The following is a 25,342-nucleotide window of genomic DNA, read 5'->3' as shown; positions in this document are numbered from 1 at the left end:
TCGTAATGGAAAATACTACTGTGCAGTGAATATTAATTAGCCACATGGCTAGGAACAATAGCAGACTCATGCAGTATACTCTGCCCTGTGATTTTTCAGTGCTGTGAGCTGGGCTGCATTACAAGCTGCTGTAATATGAGCCTGTAACTTCTCACTAGCAGCCGAGGGGAGGACCCAAGGTGAGGAGAAGCAGCCCCAGAATGCTTTGCAGTATGTTATGCGGCCTCTCGTCCTTTTAAGAGCTTGGGAATAACAGCACACATCAAAAGTAAGAGAGATTTTTTTTTTTGTTTTACTGATGTTTATTAAAAGGTTTTTTAACAAAAAAGGATAAACAAAGAAAATACACAGTGTTGGATAAACATAATAATCATGTCAAGGGTTAACAGCGCCTAACATGGTGGGATCAATAATTGTAAACATGTTCGAGATCAGTTCATCTCAAGAGCATTAGTCCAGCTTGGATAGAGTCCTGACGGCTTGGAGTTGTGATGAACCTGTAACCATCTAACGATAATACAAATATGTATTCTTGATCATCCTGCAGATTAATTTAAGAAAAGTAGAGCAGTTCTAGAGAGCAACTTAACTAACATAATTGAATATTATAGGCTGGCTCTGTTAGCCTAAACAACACTGAAACTGGGGGTATAACAGTATAGGGGGATCACACCAATGATCAATGAGTAATGGAGAGGAGGCCTATAGGTGGGGGATGAGAGAGGTATACCATTGGCTTTCCGATTGGACTAAGGTCGAAGGTTATGTATATGTATGCAGGGGCTTAAAGGTGCAAGTTTGAGTATTTGGCTCTTTAGTGGTGGGGTATTCCTGGCCTGTCCATATGTTGTGGGGGAGTATGGGTATTCTAGGAGTAGGGTTGCTGAGTATGATTTAGGGGGGTCGTAGGTCGGGGGAAGATAGGGACCAAGGGCTCCAGACTTTGTGGAAGCTAGATTCACTGTCTCTCAGTGATGCTGTCATTTTTTCCATCTCTCTGGTCCATTCGATCTTATGTTTGACCTCCGTTAATGTCGGGGGAGCAATATTTTTCCAGGATGAGGCAATTGATAGACGAGTGGCTGTCAAAATGTGAGTGATTAAGCGTACCGTGTGCCTGGGGGTATCTGGGGGAGGTTTACCAAGGACCATATATATGGGGTCAAAAGGGATTAAAATCCCCGTTTTTAATTGAATGAGGCGCTGTACTTTAGACCATAGTGGGGAGATCTTTGGGCAAAACCAAAAGATATGTTCCAGGCTTCCCTTTTCATTGCAGCCTCTCCAGCACAATTGAGAGGATTCTGGATATATCTTTGAAAGCTTAGCTGGGGTAAGATACCATCGGAACATAACTTTGTACATGTTTTCTCTTATCTGTATGCACATAGAGGAGTGCTTGGCGTTTTCCCATATCTCCTCCCAGTCCTCTAGTTGTATAGTTTGAGATAGGGCAGATTCCCATTTGGACATATATGTGTGGGCAGGAGTGATTAGTCCTGATTTAGTATGTAGCAGGGTGTAGATCTGAGAAATCAGACCCTTTTGGTAGCCCTTAGAGTCGCACAAATGTTCAAAGGGTGTTAGGGGTGGAATAGAGGAGGAGGGAGAATTCCGCAGTAGGGATAGGAGGAAATGCTTTGTTTGGGTATATTCTAATATGTATTGGGGTGAGGATGGTATTTTATCTTTTAGGGAGGACCTAGTTTGTAAAAGGCCAGTGAGAGGGTCTTTCCAATCAAGCAGGTTGAAGAAATTGAGGTTGTACCATCTGGACATAAAGTCTCTAGACATTCCAGGGGGTAAAGCAGGGTTGCCCAGAATAGGTGTTAAAGGGGAGGGGGAAGATCTCAAGTTAGCTGATGTAGCCGTTGATCTCCAGATTTGTACAGTGAATTTTATAGTGGGGAGTAATTGAGATAAGGGTATTTTAGGTGGGTGATTGGACCAAATCAGGGAGGCAAGGGAGGTTGGGAGTAAAGTGAGTGCCTCGATAAGGCCCCATTTAGTGTGAACTTTAAGTTTGGACCATTCACGCAGCTGGCGGAGATGTGCAGCTTGGTAGTAGTATCGGAGGAGGGGTAACCCCAAACCCCCCTGTTCTCTAGGGGAGAGGAGGATTGAGGCTCGTATTCTTGGTCGTTTATGATTCCAGACAAATTTAGCGAAAGCTGCTTGCAAAATTGATAACTGGGAGGATGGGACTAGAACTGGTAGGGTTTCAAAGAGATAAAGGAGTCTAGGGAGTATGTTCATTTTTAAAGTATAAATCCTTCCTATCCAGGAGATCTTGTAGGCGGTCCATTTGTGAAGGTCTTTAAGTATTTGTTGAATGAGAGAAGGGTAGTTGTGTTTGTATAAGGTAGAGTATGTGGGCGTAAGATGTATGCCTAGATATTTTAGGGAGTGGGTTTGCCATTTGTATTGGTAGTGTTGTTTTAGTGAGGCTAGTAGATCAGGTGTGATTTTAATGGGTAGTGCCTCTGTTTTATCTTGATTCAGGCGGAAGCTTGAGAGTGATTCATAGGCAGAAATGGTGTTGTGTAGGTTTGGCAATGAAATAAGGGGATTTGTGATAGTGAGCAGGATATCATCCGCAAATAGAGAGATTTTAAATTCGTGTTTTTCTATCTGGACACCTGAAATGTTTGTATTTTGTCGTATGGCGCTGGCCAGAGGTTCAATGCTAAGGGCGAAAAGCAGTGGGGAAAGGGGGCAGCCCTGCCTTGTGCCATTGCGGATCTGGAAGGGGGTATGTGAGGCCATGGGGAGTTTTATGGTGGCTGAGGGGGAGGAGTAAAGAAAATGTAAGATATTTAGAAAGGGTCCGTCAAATCCTTGATGTTGCAGGACGTGGAAAAGAAAAGGCCATGAGAGGCGGTCAAAAGCCTTCTCTGCATCAAGGCTAAGAAGCAGAGAAGGCCTGCCTGAACGGGCCATGAGGGAGATGAGATCAATGGCTCGCCGAGTGTTGTCTCCTGCTTGTCTGTTTAATATGAATCCTACCTGGTCATTATTTATTAGCCTTGGTAGTATAGCGTTTAGTCGACTGGCTAATGTTTTAGTGATGATTTTGAGGTCCGAATTTAAAAGTGAGATGGGTCGATAGCTCTGTGGAAGTTGTGGGTCCTTTCCTTCCTTGGGGATTACTGTCAGTCCCCCATCTGACATCCCTAGCAAATAAAATCATGACGGGTGAATCTCCCCCCTCTACTTTCCTAAACTCCCTACTAAGACCATTTGGAAGCTTTTATAGTAGGAGTAGGGAAGGCCGTCAGGGCCTGGTGAGGAAGGAAGAGATTTAAGTGTATCTAGAATTTCTATGTTGGAAATTGGGGCGTTTAGTGATGTGCGTTCCTCGTCAGTCAGCTTAGGAAGTTGGAGATTTTCTAGAAAGGAAGAAACTCTGTCTGTGTATGTAGGGTCTAGAGAGGGATCAGGTAGATTATATAACTGTTCATAATATGAAGTGAAAAGTTGTGCAATTTTAGCTGGGTTATAGTGAGTGGTGCCTTCACTATCCTTCATGGCGTGGATCGCCTGAGAAGATCCCCTGGGGTTAAGTTTGTGGGCAAGGATAGTGTGGGGTTTATTTCCTCGTTCGAAGAACAGTTGTCTCGACCATTTCAAGCTTTTTTCCAGTTGGGAGGTCTGGAGAGACCTGATATCAAGCTTTAGTTTTTGTATATTTGAGAAGAGGTCTTGGGAGGGGGATTGTTTATATAAGGTATATGCATCTTTGAGGGCCTTTGTGAGTTCGGTCAATTTCCGTGAGGAGATCCTTTTGCGTTTAGAACCCTCAGCAATAAAATGGCCCCTAACAAAGGCTTTGTGTGCTTCCCAAGCCATCCCCAATGAGGAGACAGAAGGGATATTGGTGGTAAAGAAGGACTGAATTTCTTCTGACATTTTGGTGTGGAATGTTTTGTCCCGTAGTAGAGATTCATTAAGTCTCCACTGCATAGGTTTATGTGGCGTGTGTAGCCAATCAAGTTCAATTAGGACGGCATGATGGTCTGACCAAGCAGTGGGGGAGATGTCTGCTGTGATTAGGGATGGCAAGGTAGGCATTCTGGTAAAAAAGTAATCGATGCGGGAGTGTGTTGCATGGGGGGGGGAGAAAAAAGTATAGTCCCTGGATGTAGGGTTCGAGATTCTCCATAAATCTAAAAGGCTATATTTACGGATCAAGGCCCTGAATTTCCTAGAGAGGCGATCATGTGAGGGGAATGATGGCGAGTCTAAGGGTATTGACCTGTCATTAACAGAGGAGAATGCTAGGTTGAAATCCCCCCCTAATATAAGGGAGCCATTAGTCACTTTAAATAATTTAACAAAAAAGCTTGTCAGAAAAGAAATTTGGTTGGAGTTTGGTACGTATACATTAGCCAATGTTATAGGTCTACCCGATAATGTACCCAGCAAGATCAAATAGTGACCTTTTGGATCCTTTATGGTTTTAGTTATTTGTAGAGGGAGGCCTTTTTTATACACAATTGCTACTCCCGCCCTTTTTTTGGGTCCCGAGGCTAGATATACTTCCGGGTATGCTCTATTATAAAGACGTACGGAGTCTCGCGAGGATATATGCGTCTCTTGTAAGAATGTGATATCGATCGCAAGTCTCCGCAAGTCTCTTAGTAAAGAGTTTCTTTTTTGAGGTAAATTTAAGCCCTTGCAATTTAAGGTAAGTAACTTAACCATTATCTATATAAATTCTGTATCTATCAAAACAAACATTAATCATTTGGTGTGAAGCAATAAGGGAAAAACATAGTAGCCAATAAACATTTTCATAGTGTGGGAGGAGTGAAAGTAAATAGCACAGGCCACTGAATGTAACGTGGCTACATTTTGCAGCAACTAAAGGTAGTTGCACTATCGAGAGTTGAGTGAGAGTTCCTGGTTCCTCCCGGGACCAGATGGCCTCAGAGTCAACTCCCCTGAGGAGCATGAAGGCGAAACAATTAGGTCGGCACATAACTCAAAACTGGGTGCCCAAAATGTTAAAGAACATAGAAAATGAAAGGTTAATCCGGGATCCTTTGCTCTGGCCTGTGGCCAATACTCACGATGGACGGGTAATGTAAATGTATCTGTGGGATTCTCAAGATGGTTGGGAGTCCATTCTTTCCAGTGGGCCAGGATAGGTGAGGCCTCGGGCAGATGCGCTTGTTGAGTGAGAGATGTGACGCATCTTTCTGGGAGGTGAATTATCAGAAGGAGAACGCAGGTAGTCAGTAGTGGTGTTACTTGGGGGTGGGCGGATTCCCATCTGCTTCAGGAACATGGGGGCATCGTCGATATCTGAAAGCGTGAAGAAAGATCCATTCCTGTTTACCATTAAGCGGAAAGGAAAGCCCCATCTATAGTCAATTTTCGCGTCTCTTAGGAGTTGGGTGATGGGCTTGAAAGCTCTGCGTTTTGCCAGGGTGATGAGGGATAGGTCTGTAAAGATGGAGAGGTCGTCCCCTTTAAATGAAAGCGGAGACGCTTTGCGTGCTGCTTTTAGGAGGGCCTCTTTTGCCTCATAGTAATGCATGCGAATTATTACATCTTTGGGCCTTTGTGAAGCAGTCTGCCTCTCCCCTAGCGAGCGATGAGCACGATCCATTCTCCAGAGTTCAATGGGTATATCTGGTGCTAATGTTTTAAAGAGATCAGTCAGATATGGGCTCATTTGGTCAGGGCTCACAGACATAGATATACCTTTAATTCTCAGATTCTGTCTCCTATCTCGATTTTCCTGGTCTTCCTGCGCGTTTCTTAAGAATTTAATGTCAGACTGCATCAGTTTCTGATCTTCTTCTATATCCTTGTGCTTTATGTTAAGAGCGTCCATTTTTCCCTCTATTGTGCTAGTGCGTTCCCCTAGGCTATTCATGTCCCTTTTCAGGTCATTTACTGCTGTGAGGATTACCTGTTGGAGGGAGTCGTGGAGGGAGCGGTAGTGTCTTTCTAGAGTGGCCTCCAGTAGATCAGCCGTCAGGGGAGCCGAAGATGGGGACTGTGGGGCCTGTGAGGCCTGCTGAGAGAGAGCTGCGTCAGGCTGTTCAGCGAGGCCGGCGCCATCTTGGCTGTCTGGAGTGCGGAGGTAGCGTTCCATGGCTCCTGTCTGCGGGGCCGTTTTGGTGCCCGATTTCGCCGCCATCTGGTTGCCTGAGTGTTCGGAGGGGGATCCCGGGTTTGTGCCGCGCTATAGAGGCGGAGAAGAAGCTGTAAGCGGCGGTGAGTGGGCTGCGTGGGGCCGGAGCTCCGAGTCTATGCGGCCATCTTGCTGTAGCCGCGCATGCGTCCTCCAAAAGTAAGAGAGATTTTTAACTTCAGTATTGCCTTTTTGGCTTCCTTCTAAACTGTTTAACACAGGAGAATAGAGGTTTAAATTAGCTTTTTCAGCCTGACAGTTACTCTTTAACCATTTCAGCCCGCAGGGATTTTTCACCTTATGCATCAGAGCAATTTTCACCTCCCATTCATTCGCTAATAACTTTATCACTACTTAACACAAATGATTGATCTGTATCTTGTTTTTTCTGCCACTAATTGGGCTTTTTTTGGGTGGTACATTTTGCTAAGAATTATTTTTTTATAAATGCATTTTAACAGGATTAATAAGAAAAAAATTGAAACTGAGAAACAATGAATTTTTTCCGCCATTATAGTTTTAAAATAATACATGCTACCATAATTAAAACCTATGTATTGTATTTGCCCGTTTGTCTTGGTTATGACACTTTTAAAATGTTGTCCCTATCACAATGTATGGCGCCAATATTTTATATGGAAATAAAGGTGCATTTTTTCTGTTTTGCGTCCATCACTATTTACAAGCTTATAATTTAAAAAATGTTCGTAGTATACCCCCTTCAAATGCATATTTAAAAAGTGCAGACCCTTAGGTAACTGTTTTTTGTTTAATTGTAATTTTTTTCCATGAAAAATTTTATTTGGGCAATATTTTGGTGTGGGAAATAAACAGTTAATTTTTAATGTTATTATATGTGTAAATTTTAATGTAAAATGCATGTAGATGTAGTTTTACTATTTGGCCACAAGATGGCCACCTTGAGTTTATTTTTTTCTCCTTGTGCTTCTCCATCACCGGAAGCACAAGCACAAGCACAAACTTCTTTTTGCAGAAAGACTGAAGCCTCTAGTAAGAGAGCTTCGGTTTTTTCTGCTGGGGACACGGATCGGTGATCGGGAACCATGTTCCCGTTCACTGATCCCAGGGCTGCTAGGGGACAGCACGGAGGCATGCCTGTGACCACACGCGGGAGCATGCCAAAGCATGGTACCGCAGCAGAGCAGCCACCTGGACGTGAGGATCATGTCCGGGTGGCTGAAATGGTTAAAGGACATTATCCCTGCACTTTGATTGGCCCAATAGGCTGCCTGACACTTGACATGAAATTTGACAGGCAGCTTATTGGGCCAATCAAAGTGCATGAATAATTCCCTTTAAAGTGATTGGAACCACAGGGGCTCAGGGCAGGATGAGTGGAGCTCTCGTCATTGCCAATTAGCAGGCATAAGTTCTTAGTGCTCACTATGCTACTCTGATATGGCACGCTAGCTCTGATAAGACACATTAACTCTGATAAGACACGCTAAGCGTGCAGTAAGGAGAGGAAAAGGAGATAGCGAGCATTGCAGGAGTTAACACTTGCTATTTGTTATAGTGAATCAACCCCAACCTTTGCATAGGACGCTGAGAATGTGCATTCAACTTATTTGGTCAACCATGTCGAGGTCTGTTCTGAGTGGAACTTGTCCTGTTAAACCACTGTGCTGCTGCTCTGACCACTGTGCTGCTGCTCTGTCCACTGTGCTGCTGCTCTGACCACTGTGCTGCTGCTCTGACCACTGTGCTGCTGCTCTGTCCACTGTGCTGCTGCTCTGACCACTGTGCTGCTGCTCTGTCCACTGTGCTGCTGCTCTGTCCACTGTGCTGCTGCTCTGACCACGGTGCTGCTGCTCTGACCACTGTGCTGCTGCTCTGTCCACTGTGCTGCTGCTCTGTACACTGCTGATGCTCTGACCACTGTGCTGATGCTCTGACCACTGTGCTGCTGCTCTGACCACTGTGCTGCTGCCCTGACCACTGTGCTGCAGCTCTGACCACGGTGCTACTGCTCTGACCACGGTGCTACTGCTCTGACCACGGTGCTGCTGCTCTGACCACTGTGCTGCTGCTCTGACCACTGTGCTGCTGCTCTGACCACTGTGCTGCTGCTCTGACCACTGTGCTGCTGCTCTGTCCACTGTGCTGCTGCTCTGACCACTGTGCTGCTGCTCTGTCCACTGTGCTGCTGCTCTGTCCACTGTGCTGCTGCTCTGACCACGGTGCTGCGGCTCTGACCACTGTGCTGCTGCTCTGTCCACTGTGCTGCTGCTCTGTACACTGCTGATGCTCTGACCACTGTGCTGCTGCTCTGACCACCGTGCTGCTGCCCTGACCACTGTGCTGCAGCTCTGACCACGGTGCTACTGCTCTGACCACGGTGCTACTGCTCTGACCACGGTGCTGCTGCTCTGACCACTGTGCTGCTGCTCTGACCACTGTGCTGCTGCTCTGACCACTGTGCTGCTGCTCTGACCACTGTGCTGCTGCTCTGTCCACTGTGCTGGTGCTCTGACCACGGTGCTGCTGCTCTCACCACTGTGCTGCTGCTCTCACCACTGTGCTGCTGCTCTAACCACTGAGCTGCTGCTCTGACCACTGTGCTCTTGCTCTGACCACTGTGCTGCTGCTCTGACCACTGTGCTGCTGCTCTGACCACTGTGCTGCTGCTCTGTCCACTGTGCTGGTGCTCTGACCACTGTGCTGCTGCTCTCACCACTGTGCTGCAGCTCTGACCACGGTGCTACTGCTCTGACCACGGTGCTGCTGCTTTGTTTCAGGGTGTTGGCAATCTGAGAGCCTAAGCCATCTTTATGTAGAGCAACTTTTTTTTTAAGATCCAGAGTTTTCTGCCATAAGGAGACATGCTGAACTTCCAGGGACTGGTATGTGAGAGAAAATACCAAATATAACTCACCTGCTCCCCATTCACTCCTGAGACCTTGTAACACTCACAAGTAACATGATCAGACACACATTTTAAACTGTTGACTACTTTACACTGTATTTAAGTGTTGTATCTTTAGCGTTGTCCTGTGAAAAGATAGGATACAAGATATTTACAAAATGTGAAAGGTGTTGTCACACTGAGGACAGTCAGTGACATGACTATGTACTTTGTGAAGTACTGCTGAAGATAGCAGTACAATATAAATATGATAATAATAATAATAATAAGTTTACCCCAAAATACTAATAATGTGGCAGCGTTTCCACAACATAAACATAATGCAGCAGCGTTCCCACAAAATACACTCAATGTGCCTCTTTTGTCCCCCTGTGCCACCTCAGTTCTCCCTAACCTAGGTAGCCATGCATAGGTGCCCTAGTATAAGGAGCCAGGTATAGGGGCTCCAGTATAGTTAGCCAGACATAGGTGCCCCCAGTATAGGTAGCTAGGCATAGGTAGGTGCCACAGTATAAGTAACTGTGACGCTCTGCGATTCCTGAGAAAACCGCTTATGCGTCATGTGAGCGATAAACGCAAGTTTCTTTGCAAAAATACTCAAAATGACATTTTTTGCTTTAAATCCACTGTTTTTTTCCTCTCGCTTTCCTGGCTCTGTCTCTAATTACCTAGCTGCTCTCCCCTCAGTGTGACAACGGGTTTCCTGGCATTAAGGACCCCCAACCAGGCAGAGAGAGAAAAATCTCACACCTACACTGCTTTTTTTTGGGCTGCTAGAAACCGACCCAGCAGGTGTCCGGTACATAGCAGCCTTCTGGCCTGAGTTCAAAGGAGGCACAGGAGTGATCCTTATCACGCCAGCTGGAGACTCCCAAAGGTTCAGCAACCCTTACAAGCTATATGTAATAATAGGCACAGTTTTGTAATATTTCTGGTGTTACAAAGATACCAGGTTATTCAAATCTGCAGCGTGTGTTGAACTGCATGTGACACTGGTCCTGAGAGATTTTCTGCCCTCTGGATCTTTCGGAACCAGTGCCAGTAAGGTGAAAAGGGAGGACGGTGCTATTAGCCATCCAGACTCCTCGTGTTTGGTATTAACCTTCTTGGCGGTAACCCCGAACGTAGTTCGGGGTAAGCCGCCGGAGGGTGCCGCTCAGGCCCTGCTGGGCCGATTTGTTTAATTTTTTTTTTGCTGGACGCAGCTAGCACTTTGCTAGCTGCGCCAGCACCCTGATCGCCGCCGCCGCGTGCCCGATCGCCGCTATACGGTGCGGCGCGCGCCCCCCCCCCCCAGTCCCCGTGCGCTGCCTGGCCAATCAGTGCCAGGCAGCGCCGAGGGGTGGCCCGGGACTCCCAATGACGACCCGACGTCGGTGACGTCATTCCGCCCCGTCGCCATGGCGACGGGGGAAGCCCTCCAGGAAATCCCGTTCTTTGAACGGGATTTCCTGATCGGAGATCGCCGAAGGCGATCGAAGAAGGCGGGGGGATGCCGCTGAGCAGCGGCTATCATGTAGCGAGCCCTGGGCTCGCTACATGATATAGAAAAAAAAACTAAAAAAAAAACTGCCGCGCTGCCTCCTGGCGTATTTTTTTATACCGCCAGGAGGGTTAACAGATTCACACACTTACGGCGATTATGAATATTCATTTGGGTTCTTGATGTAACGAGCGGGCAAAACATGAATTGGCCCAAAATCTCTCCCTGCCTAAGGGGACACTGCCTTATTCAAATTGCACAAGGCTGGACTTGTACGTGTCATAACTCCCCCCACCTACAGTGAGGAACAAAACTCCCATGACACAAAGGTCCAGCGTCCATCATCTGAAAATCTTCTAACAGACACTGCGCCACACTCCACAAAATTCTAAACAAACCAGTTAACGCTCGTTACTGGGATCGCTGCAGGGAGTCCAGTGGGCTAATAAATTATTTCAATAATACTGCTGCGCTCTCCAGAACCTAGTAATTGCAATATAGCATCAGTGTACATTCAGTCAAACTACAATTGGCTTACAAAAAATCCTCAAAGTTCAATGGGGATAGTTCATCCGTACTTGGGGTCTCTGCAGGTGGTTCGGTGTTCAATAACATTAGAATGATATTACTGTGTTCATTGCTCCTGAAAAACATACACAGATCTCCACATAGGGTGATAACGTTCAAACTATCAATCTCCAGTAACACACCACCACAGTGCGTTTGTGACTTGTGAGGTTGGTGCCAAATAATTACAGTCCCACACCCCCTCTCCTTATATGCTCACCAAAACTAAGCCACCCCAGGTCTCAGGTGGATCTTAGACAGTTTTCAAATGCACATCTTGATGGTATTAATCCTGTAAAAAACACCTCAACATAGGGTAATACTGTTCATATAGATTCACATTAGTCAGTTGTAACCCTGTGTGCTTCCACTCCGTGTGTGTGGATATTCCCACTCCCTACACAACAATCTGCTCACCGGATGAAGCCCACCTCAGCTTGCAGGTGGAAAATGCGCTTAATATTGCCCTCCGAACAAAATTCTCTGACTCTTGTCCAAAACAGCTTAACCTCTCCTGAGGTCCTTTAATCCAGTAAAACTTTGATTTACTTGGTTTCTCCGGGTGCACAAAGAGTGACAACAAGGGCTACTGCTCATTGTAGCTATTCATACTGATAGATGGTCAATCTTCACCCCAGAATGTGCAGACATTGGAAGGTGCCCTAGTAAAGGTAGCCAGACATAGGTAGGTACCCCAGTATTGGTAGCTAGGCATAGGTAGGTGGCTAGGTGCCCCAGTACAGGTAGCCAGGCATGGGTAGGTACCCCAGTATAGGTAGCTAGGCATTGGAAGGTGTCCTAGTAAAGGTAGCCAGACATAGGTAGGTACCCCAGTATTGGTAGCTAGGCATAGGTAGGTGGCTAGGTGCCCCAGTACAGGTAGCCAGGCATGGGTAGGTACCCCAGTATAGGTAGCTAGGCATTGGAAGGTGTCCTAGTAAAGGTAGCCAGACATAGGTAGGTACCCCAGTATTGGTAGCTAGGCATAGGTAGGTGGCTAGGTGCCCCAGTACAGGTAGCCAGGCATGGGTAGGTACCCCAGTATAGGTAGCTAGGCATTGGAAGGTGTCCTAGTAAAGGTAGCCAGACATAGGTAGGTACCCCAGTATTGGTAGCTAGGCATAGGTAGGTGGCTAGGTGCCCCAGTACAGGTAGCCAGGCATGGGTAGGTACCCCAGTATAGGTAGCTAGGCATTGGAAGGTGTCCTAGTAAAGGTAGCCAGACATAGGTAGGTACCCCAGTATTGGTAGCTAGGCATAGGTAGGTGGCTAGGTGCCCCAGTACAGGTAGCCAGGCATGGGTAGGTACCCCAGTATAGGTAGCTAGGCATTGGAAGGTGTCCTAGTAAAGGTAGCCAGACATAGGTAGGTACCCCAGTATTGGTAGCTAGGCATAGGTAGGTGGCTAGGTGCCCCAGTACAGGTAGCCAGGCATGGGTAGGTACCCCAGTATAGGTAGCTAGGCATTGGAAGGTGTCCTAGTAAAGGTAGCCAGACATAGGTAGGTGCCCCAGTATTGGTAGCTAGGCATAGGTAGGTGGCTAGGTGCCCCAGTACAGGTAGCCAGGCATGGGTAGGTACCCCAGTATAGGTAGCTAGGCATTGGAAGGTGTCCTAGTAAAGGTAGCCAGACATAGGTAGGTACCCCAGTATTGGTAGCTAGGCATAGGTAGGTGGCTAGGTGCCCCAGTACAGGTAGCCAGGCATGGGTAGGTACCCCAGTATAGGTAGCTAGGCATTGGAAGGTGTCCTAGTAAAGGTAGCCAGACATAGGTAGGTGCCCCAGTACAGTGATAGGAGAAGGGAGGGAAGACTATTTGCTGGGATTGCTCAGGCTGGATCATTAGGATGAAGGGGCGGAGTTTAAGGCCAGAAGCCTCATGCATGCCACGCCATACATCCCCCCCCCCCCCCCCCCGATGCTGAGTAAAGACGACGGCCAGGTCGGGCCCCGGGGTCTACTAAACTTTCTTATGGTGGACACTACAGTGTATTGGTGGTGGGCAGATGGCAAAAATAAGGATGGATGTGAATATTATTACAGCACCGCGGTGCCAGACCGACCACCCCCCCCCCCAAAAAAAAAAAAAAAATCTGGGAGGTAATAAAAGATGGTAATAAGATTTAAACAGGCAGTATATCATGGGTTCCCCCCCCCCCCCCCCATCTACTCACAGTGAGCGAGTTAGCAAAAAAGAGCATCCCCCTTTCCTTCTACTTACTGACAGTCAGAGTCCTGGTCATCCTATTTCCAAAGACCTGGCTGGGCAGCTGGGCTGAGTCTGAGACCTGGCCTGGGCTGCTAAGCTGGCTCACCGGTGTCACCCCTCACGTCCTACACTACTATGCAGTGCAGCCTCATGCACGCCACGCACCCCGCCCATGCAGTTGATTGGCCAGTGCTGACTGAGTGGCTCTCAGCCCGGTGGGGACCGAGTTGACCGGACTAAACCACTTTTAAAGGGACACCGAGCAGTGCAGAAACTATGGAAAGATGCATACCATTTTGAAGCTCTCTTTCTCCTCTTTCCAACAATATATAAACTGCCGCCTTTTAGTTTGCCGCGATTTTGATCGCGAAAATAGTGAAAACGCGATTTCGATTGCGAAAATAACAAAAACTAAAAGGCGTAGGGCAGTGGTTTATGTGTTGGAAAGAGGAGAAAGAGAGCTTCAAAATGATATGCATCTTTCCATAGTTACTTGTATTACACAGGATGACTTTTCCCCAAAGTCGGCAGCTCCATTCACCATGGCACCTGCCCACATTTGCCTTCATTGAAATACGGGCCTGACTTGGGCTGCACCAATCTTTAGGTGTGTGATGACTTGGACTAAGGGGGCCGGATGATGCTCACATGAAGGAGAAAGTGGACTACTTTTGGATCAGCCACTTCTGTGTTGTCACACCTCCAACTGTTAGTGGACTTGTTTTTTTTAAAAGCATATGGTACAGGCTTTACAAAAGCATATTGTTTTGTCTTTAGGAAAAATAAAACAATACTAGTTTTGTACTCTACGTAGTATGTTGCATCCATGTTAAATTTAAAAACTTTTCGGTTTCATTGTAAGGTTTCTAAAAATAATCAGCACCAAGCAAGATATGCTGATGGACAGACGTGTGTCACACCGACCTCAGTGATGTTTGTCTGGGCTCTGTTATTCCCGGGTATATTTATCTTGCCCAATGCTGCCCCTTGCAACTCCAGCATCACCAACATCTGCTCACTGGAGAAGGACCACATGGAAAGCTACCAGAGGGAAGGTGACCTCCTCTTCGGATTCCTCCTGGATATCTTCACTATTTTTAGAAAAGACCAAGTAGAGTTTCATAATAGACCAGTCAAGAGAATGTTCAGGTTTGACATGTAAGTAATTTTGATATGAATCATAGACTGTGGCATAATCAGAGTTATTAATCAAAACACCCTGAAGATTATTAATCATTCTAAGTATACTGGATGTCAAAGGTGTTTATGCTGTAAAATTATGTTGGTGCTGATTCTGAATATTAAAACTACAAGCTATAAACTAGGTGACTTGGTCAAGGGCAATGGAAATGTAGGGGAGCTGGGTGGCCAGTTGTAAATGAAAGGTGAAATATATTTTAGGTAGAGGTGGTCCGAACAGTTCGGCGGCGAGCAGTATTCTGCGAACATCGGCTGTTCGCATTTGCGACGAACAGCGAGCATTTGGCGTGTTCAATTCGCCCCCTATACATCATCATTGAGCTAAACTTTTTTTTTTCAATGTAAGTATTTATATAGCGCCGACTTATTGCGCAGTGCTGAACAAAGTGTATATTGTCTTGTCACTAACCGTCCCTCAGAGGGGCTCACAATCTAGTGCCTACTATAGTCATATGTCTATGTATGTATTGTGTAGTGCATGTATCATAGTCTAGGGCTAATTTTAGGGGGAAGCCAATTAACTTATCTGTATGTTTTTGGGATGTGGGAGGAAACTGGAGTGCCCAGAGAAAACCTACGCAGACATGGGGAGAACATACAAACTCCTTGCAGATGTTGACCTGGCTGGGATACGAACCGGGGACCCAGCGCTGCAAGGTGACACCACTATGCCACCGTGCTGCTCACCATGCAAACTTTGACCCCTTACCTAACAGTCAGCAGACACATGGCAGCCAATCAGTTAGCACCCCCTCTTGGACCCTCCACCCCCCTATCAAAAAGCAGTTGCTGTGGCCATATTGGATAAATTCTCTGCTGGCTGCTGACTGTTAGTGAGAGCAGGGTCAGGCTTGCTGCAGATAGGTAGGGAAAGCATTAGCTAGGCCTGTGTTCTTGTTCATTACTTGCTGTGAAAGCATCCCAAACAGCCCTTTTGAGGGGTAGCACATCCGTCTCCTGTGGGTTTTTTTGTGTGTGACATTCCACAGCCCACTGACACCCAGAGCTGTGTGCACACTACTGCTGTTGCCTCATTAAGTTGCAGGCACAGTACCACTCCAGTGCATTATTATTTCACTGTTGTCTGATAGTACTATTGCATTTCACTGTGTGAGACACTCCACAGTCCACCGACACCCAGAGCTGTGCATAATGTGATTCCTGCCCTTTAAGGATTAAAACCCGACTTTGATTCAACTCCGTAATTTTTGGTGGGACTTTTGGCTGCCACAGTCCAGGTGCTAGGCTCTTTGGCCACAAAAGTGATGGAAAACTTGTTTCAGAAACAGTCTTTGTAGGTTTTAAAATTCGCCTGCCCATGTCTATGTCGGTTCACCAGATTCGCCTGTTTGTGAACATTTTTTGAAAGTTTGCGTTCGATAACGGCAAATTCTATGTTTGCAACATATCTAATTTTAGGTAGAACAAAGTGCTGGTGGGGATAGGTGTAGGCATCTAGAAAAATATGAGTGGTCATCTTTTTTTGGGAGGTCGATGAAAAGGCTATACTAATGCAAAAATAAAAGGCATATGGTGTGCAAAGTAAAAGTTCTTAAAGTGGTCTGACACACAGCATTTCATCTTTGCTCTAAAAGATTCTTTACAGCGTTAAACCTACTAGCACAAACAAAAATTGTAGCAGAACAGCATTCAAACAGTTAAAAGGGACTCTGAGCAGTGGGAAGGAAATGGAATCAGGACTTACCTGTGCATGTTAAGCCTTCTGCACATGTTCAGTTGAGTTTTTAGAGGATCACGCATGCGCAGGAGGCTTACAGCGACCGGTGTGATGATGCACTGGGTGAGCGCACACCCAACTTCAGCCGAAGTCCCTGGATTACCGGAGCATCCAGCCGGAGAAAGGAAGGGACAAAGTGCATGCCGGGTAACTACCTGAGGAAGCCTCACGTAAGTCCTGATTCCATTTTCATTTCCCACTGCTCTGTGTCCCTTTTAAAGGGGCACTATGGAGAAAAATTTTAAAATTTAAAATATGAGCAAACATATACTGAGTTGCTGAGTGCTGAGTGAGCTCTTAAAACTGCAGTGGCCTGAATTGTAAAAAATAGCCTGGTCACTGGGTGGGTGTAAGCGTATGGTCCTTAAGTGGTTAAATCATTTTTAGGGAATATCTTTATAAAGAATAAAAGCCTTGCTGAAAATCCCCCATGAAGAGATGGACCAGCCCAAAACCTGTCGCTTCTGTCAGATTTCTACTACCTACTGTAAGTGACAGCAACATAGGAGAAAAGTAATTTATGGCTCATTTTACACTGGGGAAAAAAAAACTTACTTCTTATTTGTATATGTTTGGACATATTTTATATTTTACAATTTTTCACCGTAGTGCCCCTTTAAACACAGCACTTTGCCCTGCAGTGAAAAACCCCTTCAGCTTACATTCCTCAGTTGTTACATTCTTAGCTGAGCTGAAAACAAGCTATCTCTGCTTCAGGCATACACACTGTTCAGAAGAGCTCACTAGAAGATTGTACTATATAATAAAAAGCAGCTTGAATAAAATGCAATGGCAGCTTTCACAGCAGATAAACTTTACTTTAGGAATTTGTAATTTGTAGACACACAATATAACTTCTGCACAAAAACAAATATGGTAACTGTATGGGTAATAAAGAGCAGGAACACAAATTATTATTGAATATTAAACTGAAAAATTAACAACATTCAAAGTGTTCTGAAATACTTAAATGACATCCAATAATGTGACATGATGAGATAGACATGTACATGTACAATGTCAAGCACACAAATAACCAGGCTGTGTTCCTTTTTTTATTTTTTCTGCAAGTGCCGTTTCTTTTGGCCCATATGTTGTAATAGTGGTATGCTTTTGATACCTTCCTGGCTTTAAAGAGGACTTACAGTGAACATAATGTAATAAAAAACTAAATCATTTATACATAATTATTGTAAAAACGAAGCAGTGTTTGCCCATTGTAAAATCCTGACATTTATCACGTGGTGACATTTGTACTGCTGGCAGGTGATGTAGCTGCTGCTTGCTTTTTTGGCAATTGGAAACAGCAGTAAACAGCTATTTCCCACAATGCAACAAGGTTCACAGACAGGAATCTGCCAGGACCATGGTCCTCAGAGTTTCTTGTGGGAGGGGTTTTACCACAAAATCAGCCATACAGCACCCCCTGATGGTCTGTTTGTGAAAAGGAATAGATTTCTCATGGGAAAGGGGGTATCAGCTACTGATTAGGATGAAGTTCAATTCTTGGTCGGAAGTTTCTCTTTAAGTTCCATAAATAAACCAAGAATAAAGTAGTAGATCAATATTATGGCTCCCTTCACAGTTGTGCAGATGTCAGCTCACTGCCCATACAATTCTATGTTCCTGTTCACAGTACTGCATTATACCAGAGCACATTATTTGAACTGCATGCAGGCTTTGTATTACAGTCTATGTGCAGTCTCCATTGTAGTTCACACTGATTATAACGTGTGCAGATGGATTAAGGCCCTAGGCAAGGTAGTAGATTTGTGGTCCTCTTGTGCACCTTCTGGTAAGTTGAAGTGGAGAGAGGTCAGAGAAGGTGGCAGTTGGGCCACTTGACACCCCCTAGCCTAGAAACCAAGCACCTGCCTAGGTTGCCTAGTGGATGATCCTGCTTTGGTGACTACTGTGAACCTAGCCTGAAGGATAAAATAATGAGTTGTTGTTCTTGTTATTGATTCATAATTGTTTTTTAAGATGTGGATGTTCTTCTTGTATTTCCCAGCTCCTCTATTGATTATTATATTAATTATCTTGCTGCATTGTTTGCCATTGAGGAGATAAACTTGAACCCCCAAATTCTACCTAACGTGACTCTAGGATTTCACACCTTTGACTGTTACAATACTGAGAATATAGCTGTGGCCAGCACGCTAAGTATGCTAACACGGGTGAATTCTGTACCAAACTACGTGTGCCATGAAAGCGGACCTTTGGTTGCAGTGGTTGGCCATCCATTATCCGGTATATCCTACGTCATTTCCCAGCTTCTTGGCTTGTACAAGCTACCCCAGGTAAGAAGTTTACCCAACAACCAGTTAATAGTAACATATTGTATCTGACACGTGTGGATGCCATTGCAATGGTAAGCAATTTGTCACACAGTTTTGACAGGCTTCAATAATATCAGTTGAAAATAAAGTTAGTTACCTCCTTCTTGAGCCCAGGTCTTGTCGACAGGACCCTCTTCTTCATTAGGCAGTGCCTCCGTGTCTCTCTCTCCACAGAGTCACTCGTGCATGGAGGTAAAATCCATGGGTGAACCTATTCCACGAGCTCTTGTGAAATTGGTTCAGAGGGTCCCAGAACTGCACAATACACACATCTGATTTATAATCTAAACACAGTTTTGACCCTATTCAAGACTTGATAAAATATAACTTTTAATTCATAATTTCATAAAATCGTCATATAAAGTACTAAATTAATTGTTATCATAGCTTGACTTAAACTCTTTTTTTATATATTTTTATTATTTTCACTTCCTTTTACCAATACCTAGTTGGGCAAAAAATTATGTTTGACCAACGTCTATACCTTATTGGTCTAGGGTAATTAGGGTACTGCCCACTACTCGGTACTAATACTAATAAGGTTCTACTTGCATATGAGAAGACCCTCCACCAAAACCCAGAAGCGCACGGAAGGGGTTGTTCCGGGTGTACAGAACACCCCCCTGCACCAAGACCGGAAGTCTCCCTCTAAATCTGAGCAGCGGCAGCCACAGATGCACAGCTGCCGCCTGCTCATATCTGTGTGCGGCGAGAAGGACTCTGACTAGAGCGAGGGGCCCAGGGATACGGGAGCCGGCTTTATTCCTCGCTCCCTCCCTCCCTCTGAATTCCCCTCACCTGCGGTGATTGTGTGCCCGGCTCCCCCATGAGTGTGTGCGCAGCGGAGCGGTAGGTCCTCTTACCGCAGATCAGGCGCACCGGCAACTAGTCTCTATGCTTCCTGTGACGTCATGGTAAACAGGAAGCAGGAGACTCCAGTTGCCGATGCGCCTGATCTGCGGTAAGAGGACCTACCGCTCCGCTGCGCACACACTCATGGGGGAGCCGGGCACACAATCACCGCAGGTGAGGGGAATTCAGAAGGAGGGAGGGAGCGAGGAATAAAGCCGGCTCCCGCATCCCTTATTGGCGCCGCCACAATTTTTTTCTCTCTTCTCTTCCCAGGGCAATCTTCTCCCCACACAGGGGCACCTTCCTCCACCTATCTAGTCTATACTGGGGGCATATACCTGTCTAATCTATACTGGGGGGCATATACCTATCTAATCTATACTGGGGGGCATATACCTATCTAATCTATACTGGGGGGCATATACCTATCTAATCTATACTGGGGGGCATATACCTATCTAATCTATACTGGGGGGCATTTACCTATCTAATCTATACTGGGGGGCATATACCTATCTAACCTATACTGGGGGGCATATACCTATCTAACCTATACTGAGGGGCATATACCTATCTAACCTATACTGGGGGGCATATACCTATCTAACCTATACTGGGGGCATATACCTATCTAATCTATACTGGGGGGCATATACCTATCTAACCTATACTGGGGGGCATATACCTATCTAACCTATACTGGGGGGCATATACCTATCTAACCTATACTGGGGGCATATACCTATCTAACCTATACTGGGGGCAACTATATGGGCTACCTATACTGGGGGGGGGGGGACCTATAGCTGGCTACCTATACTGCGGGCACCTATACCTGTCTAAACGTTGGGGGCGCATTTTACGCCCTCACCCTGGGTGCAATTTAGCCTAGAAACTGCTAGTATTTGGCTCCACCCACACCATGTTTTGGCCACGCCCACACACCGCTTTCAGGAACCCCCCCCTTGGAAATCCTGGATTTGCCCCTGAAACCAACATGTTTCGGCTCATAAACAATAGAGCCGTCGTCAGGGCAAAATAAATAAAGTGCTAGGGTGCAAAGTGCATTATAAGAGAACCACACAGCTAATTACAAATACATAGTTCAGGAAAATAAAAAATGAGAGATGTGCTCTCTAGCTCAGTCAGCTATCAAATGAACGGGATTAGCCACCTCTCTTATATAGTCATGGGACTGGGTGGAGTCAGATGTCTGATACCACCCATCCCACTTTTGGATTCCCATTGGTCCAATAAATTGTCACTCACAATTCTCCAATCCCCATTGGTTGCTCCATCATTCCCTATATACTGAAAATATCATATTTCTGTAGGTCATGTGCATCCTAAAAGTTCATGATGGATAGCGCTTTCTCACCGCAGACAGAGGTCCAAAGGGCGCATCTCTGGAGATTAAAATCTCCAATAACGCCGTCCTCGGCGATGTACTCCATAGAGTTACATTGGGGCTTTCCTATTGGTCCAGCCTCAGCATGTGACCTAGCGTCATAGGTCCTCTCCTCATTCAGCGTATGGGAAGGATGCGGCTACGTCATCCTCCCCCTCACGTATCCCCCAATGCGTATAGGCGTACTACCATACGTATGCCGGTTGTTATAGCTACGGCAGACGCTCAAGACGCCAGACTTGTACTTGACGTCTTTAGGAGGCGTCTCTTTGTATCTACGTGTGCAGCATAGTTGTCTTAGTAACGGAGACAACAAAAACTTCCGCATTCATGATCCACATCTACCGGAATGCATCTCCGCGAATGTTATTAGTAGCATATTACTTAACAAGTTCGCATTATTAATTCCTCTCCTATTTATTCATCACATATACCATAGACCTGGTTTGTTAGATCAGCTATATTAAACCACTTTATCAGCTTTTGGCCATAGTGAAAATTCCATAAGCTAATTTCACATATAGCCATCACATTTAGAACAGAGATTGCATCGGAGATGCATTCCGGTAGATGTGGATCATGAATGCGGAAGTTTTTGTTGTCTCCGTTACTAAGACAACTATGCTGCACACGTACTTGACGTCTTTAGGAGGCGTCTCTTCGTATCTACGTGTGCAGCATAGTTGTCTTAGTAACGGAGACAACAAAAACGTCCGCATTCATGATCCACATCTACCGGAATGCATCTCCGATGCAATCTCTGTTCTAAATGTGATGGCTATATGTGAAATTAGCTTATGGAATTTTCACTATGGCCAAAAGCTGATAAAGTGGTTTAATATAGCTGATCTAACAAACCAGGTCTATGGTATATGTGATGAATAAATAGGAGAGGAATTAATAATGCGAACTTGTTAAGTAATATGCTACTAATAACATTCGCGGAGATGCATTCCGGTAGATGTGGATCATGAATGCGGAAGTTTTTGTTGTCTCCGTTACTAAGACAACTATGCTGCACACGTAGATACAAAGAGACGCCTCCTAAAGACGTCAAGTACAAGTCTGGCGTCTTGAGCGTCTGCCGTAGCTATAACAACCGGCATACGTATGGTAGTACGCCTATACGCATTGGGGGATACGTGAGGGGGAGGATGACGTAGCCGCATCCTTCCCATACGCTGAATGAGGAGAGGACCTATGACGCTAGGTCACATGCTGAGGCTGGACCAATAGGGAAGCCCCAATGTAACTCTATGGAGTACATCGCCGAGGACGGCGTTATTGGAGATTTTAATCTCCAGAGATGCGCCCTTTGGACCTCTGTCTGCGGTGAGAAAGCGCTATCCATCATGAACTTTTAGGATGCACATGACCTACAGAAATATGATATTTTCAGTATATAGGGAATGATGGAGCAACCAATGGGGATTGGAGAATTGTGAGTGACAATTTATTGGACCAATGGGAATCCAAAAGTGGGATGGGTGGTATCAGACATCTGACTCCACCCAGTCCCATGACTATATAAGAGAGGTGGCTAATCCCGTTCATTTGATAGCTGACTGAGCTAGAGAGCACATCTCTCATTTTTTATTTTCCTGAACTATGTATTTGTAATTAGCTGTGTGGTTCTCTTATAATGCACTTTGCACCCTAGCACTTTATTTATTTTGCCCTGACGACGGCTCTATTGTTTATGAGCCGAAACATGTTGGTTTTGGTGGAGGGTCTTCTCATATGCAAGTAGAACCTTATTAGTATTAGTACCGAGTAGTGGGCAGTACCCTAATTGACCAACGTCTATACCTTATTGGTCTAGGGTAAACATAATTTTTTGCCCACCTAGGTATTGGTAAAAGGAAGTGAAAATAATAAAAATATATAAAAAAAGAGTTTAAGTCAAGCTATTATAACAATTAATTTAGTACTTTATATGACGATTTTATGAAATTATGAATTAAAAGTTATATTTTATCAAGTCTTCAATAGGGTCAAAACTGTGTTTAGGTCCCAGAACTGGACTGGCGAGTTTGAGAGGGATGAAAAAAGCCTCTTGATTATCCAGAGGCTTCCCTTTTCTTAGGCAAGTACCGTATTTTTCGGAATATAAGACACACTTTTCCCCCCAAAAAGCTTAGGGGGGAAAGTGGGTGCATCTTATATCCCAAAGGTACGGAAAAATATTATGCAGAGTGTGCAGGGAAGCTTTAATACTACACCTGCTCCTGCAGGCGCGATCCTTTCCCCGTCTCTGGGTCCTGCCTTCTGTGTGGTCTTCTGCAGCTTCCTCCGTGAGCCTCTCCTGACAGCAGCGATCCTCTTCCCCAGACACCGCGATCCTCTTCCCCAGACACCGCGATCCTCTTCCCCAGGCACCGTGATCCTCTTCTGCTGCTTGATGTGCAAGGAACACTGGCCGTATCACAGCTCCAGGTCCTCCATTCTATGCGTGCAGCCCTGGGTCCTCCAACTTCTGTGCACGCTGCCCTGCCTGTAAACTAACGGTGCACGTGCACCAGGGGTCATGCATGACCCGGATCTATGAAACGGAAGGCGGCCAGTGTTCCTTGAACATCAAGCAGCAGAAGAGGATCGCGGTGCCTAGGGAAGGGAATCACTGCTGACAGGAAAGGATCACGGAGGAAGCTAAAGAAGAACAACACAGGAGGCAGGACCCGGAGATGGCGAGAGGATTGTGGCTGCAGGAGCAGGTATAGTATAAAGAGAAAGTTTACTGTAGTGTAGTTTAGTTACTAAGTGTAGTGTAGTGTAGTGTAGTGTAGTGTAGTTTAGTATAGTGTATTGCTGTGTAGCTTAGTTGGTAGGGCAGCAGGAATAAGTGTAGTGTGTAATATAACTTGTAGGGTGTAAGGAATAGCGACATGGCGGCTATCTCCGCTTTTCAGCCGGCGGCTTCTGCTGCGCAGCAACATGCTGCTGGTTCGCCTGGTCCTTCTAGTGCACACAGATTGAGAACTACACGTGCGCACCAGGCGACAGGACCTTTATGCTAGTAGAAGGGGAGTCAGCTGATCAAGCCGATCAGCTGTTCATTAGCTGCAAGCACAGGTTTATGGTCACCTGCTCCTCAGGAGACCATCTTGCAGCACAGTCAGTGGTCTCTACCTCTTAAGGGTCCACTTGCTGCAGTACAGTCCGATTCCCTGCCCCTCAGGGAATCCTTGGCTGCAGTACAGTCTGATTCCCTGCTCCTCAGGGAATCCTTGGCTGCAGTCCAATCATAATCTCTCAATACTCCAGTCATCACTCTTGCAGCCCAGTCAGTGGTCCCTGCTCCTCAGGTGTCCACTGGCTGCAGTACAATCTGATTCCCTGCTACTCAGGGAATCCTCGGCTGCAGTTCAATCATAAACACTCATTCCACCAGTTATCTCTCTTACAGCTCAGTCAATGGTTCCTGCTCCTCAGGTGTCCACTGGCTGCAGTACTATCTGAATTCCCTGCTCCTCAGGGAATTCTTGGCTGCAGTGCAGTCTGACTCCCTGCTCCTCAGGGAATCATTGGCTGCAGTAGTGTCTGTATCTCCCGCTTCTCGGGAGATAACTTCTCTGATTACTGTTGCCCCAAACACAATACCACATTGGGTGTCCCGTGTCTAGCTATACTAGTATTATTGGTGATTCTGCAGATCACCACATAATCAGGTATAGCGTCTGTATTATTGGTGATACTGCAGATCACCAATAATTAGAAAAATCTGTGTTGCTGACACCAATCGTTACATAGGGGCAACAGGGATTAGTGTAGTGTAGTTTAGTTACTAAGTGCAGTGTAGTGTTACTGTAGTTTAGTGTAGTGCAGTGTAGTGTATTGCTGTGTAGCTTAGTTGGTGGGGCAGCAGGGTTAAGTGTAGTGTATTGTAGTGTAGTGTGTAATATCACTGGTAGGGGCAACAGGGATTAGTGTAGTGTAGCTGGGCAGTGTAGTGTAGATAGAGTAGCTTATGAACCTTTTAACCCCTCAAAACGGTGTCTAAGGCGCCCCTGCAGTATAGATGCATCTAGGTTTAGGTTGTTTTTTCCCCCTGATATTTGCCCCCTAAACCTAGGTGCGTCTTATATGCTGGAACATCTTATATTCTGAAACAAAAAGTTACATACCAGATTTTTCGTTTTGCCTTCAGGTACATTTTAAGTAATCAGGTAGTAAATCAGATTTTTTTGTTTTTTTTTGGGGGGGAGGGGGATTGCTGTGTAATTGGAGGCCATCCTTCCCCTCTTCCTACCTCTCTAGCACAAGTACGTTCACATCTATGCAGAAACATCTATCACAACTCACACATGCCACGTCTTTGACGCTCTGGCACATCTTACATCATCTTTCATTGACCTAAATATGGCAGACGCATACCACATCCCCGCTTACTAATGCCCACCCTCATCGTGTTAGTCCTTAACCCTGGCTGACTAAAGCAATTTATCTACAGAAAAGGTGCTCTAGAGTAGCTGAGTGACATTGGAGAAAAAGCAACACTGACTAGTTTCATTTC

General features: G+C 45.7%; 1 protein-coding gene across 1 annotated transcript in view; it reads left to right on the top strand.

The window, feature by feature from the left end:
* Positions 1–6,104: 6,104 nt before the first annotated feature.
* The window catches only part of LOC137544442 (vomeronasal type-2 receptor 26-like), a 53,034-nt gene continuing 33,796 nt past the window's right edge, over positions 6,105–25,342 (top strand). Inside the window, exons 1-3 of the mRNA XM_068265523.1 lie at positions 6,105–6,218; positions 14,155–14,450; positions 18,242–18,530. Of these exons, the coding sequence (XP_068121624.1) occupies positions 6,105–6,218; positions 14,155–14,450; positions 18,242–18,530 (699 nt within the window). The remainder of the gene's footprint in view (positions 6,219–14,154; positions 14,451–18,241; positions 18,531–25,342) is intronic.

Source organism: Hyperolius riggenbachi, chromosome 1 (assembly GCF_040937935.1).
Source record: "Hyperolius riggenbachi isolate aHypRig1 chromosome 1, aHypRig1.pri, whole genome shotgun sequence".
NCBI classification, from domain to species: domain Eukaryota; kingdom Metazoa; phylum Chordata; class Amphibia; order Anura; family Hyperoliidae; genus Hyperolius; species Hyperolius riggenbachi.
The sequence above is the reverse complement of the archived record's forward strand: the minus strand, read 5'-3'. Positions and strand labels throughout refer to the sequence as shown.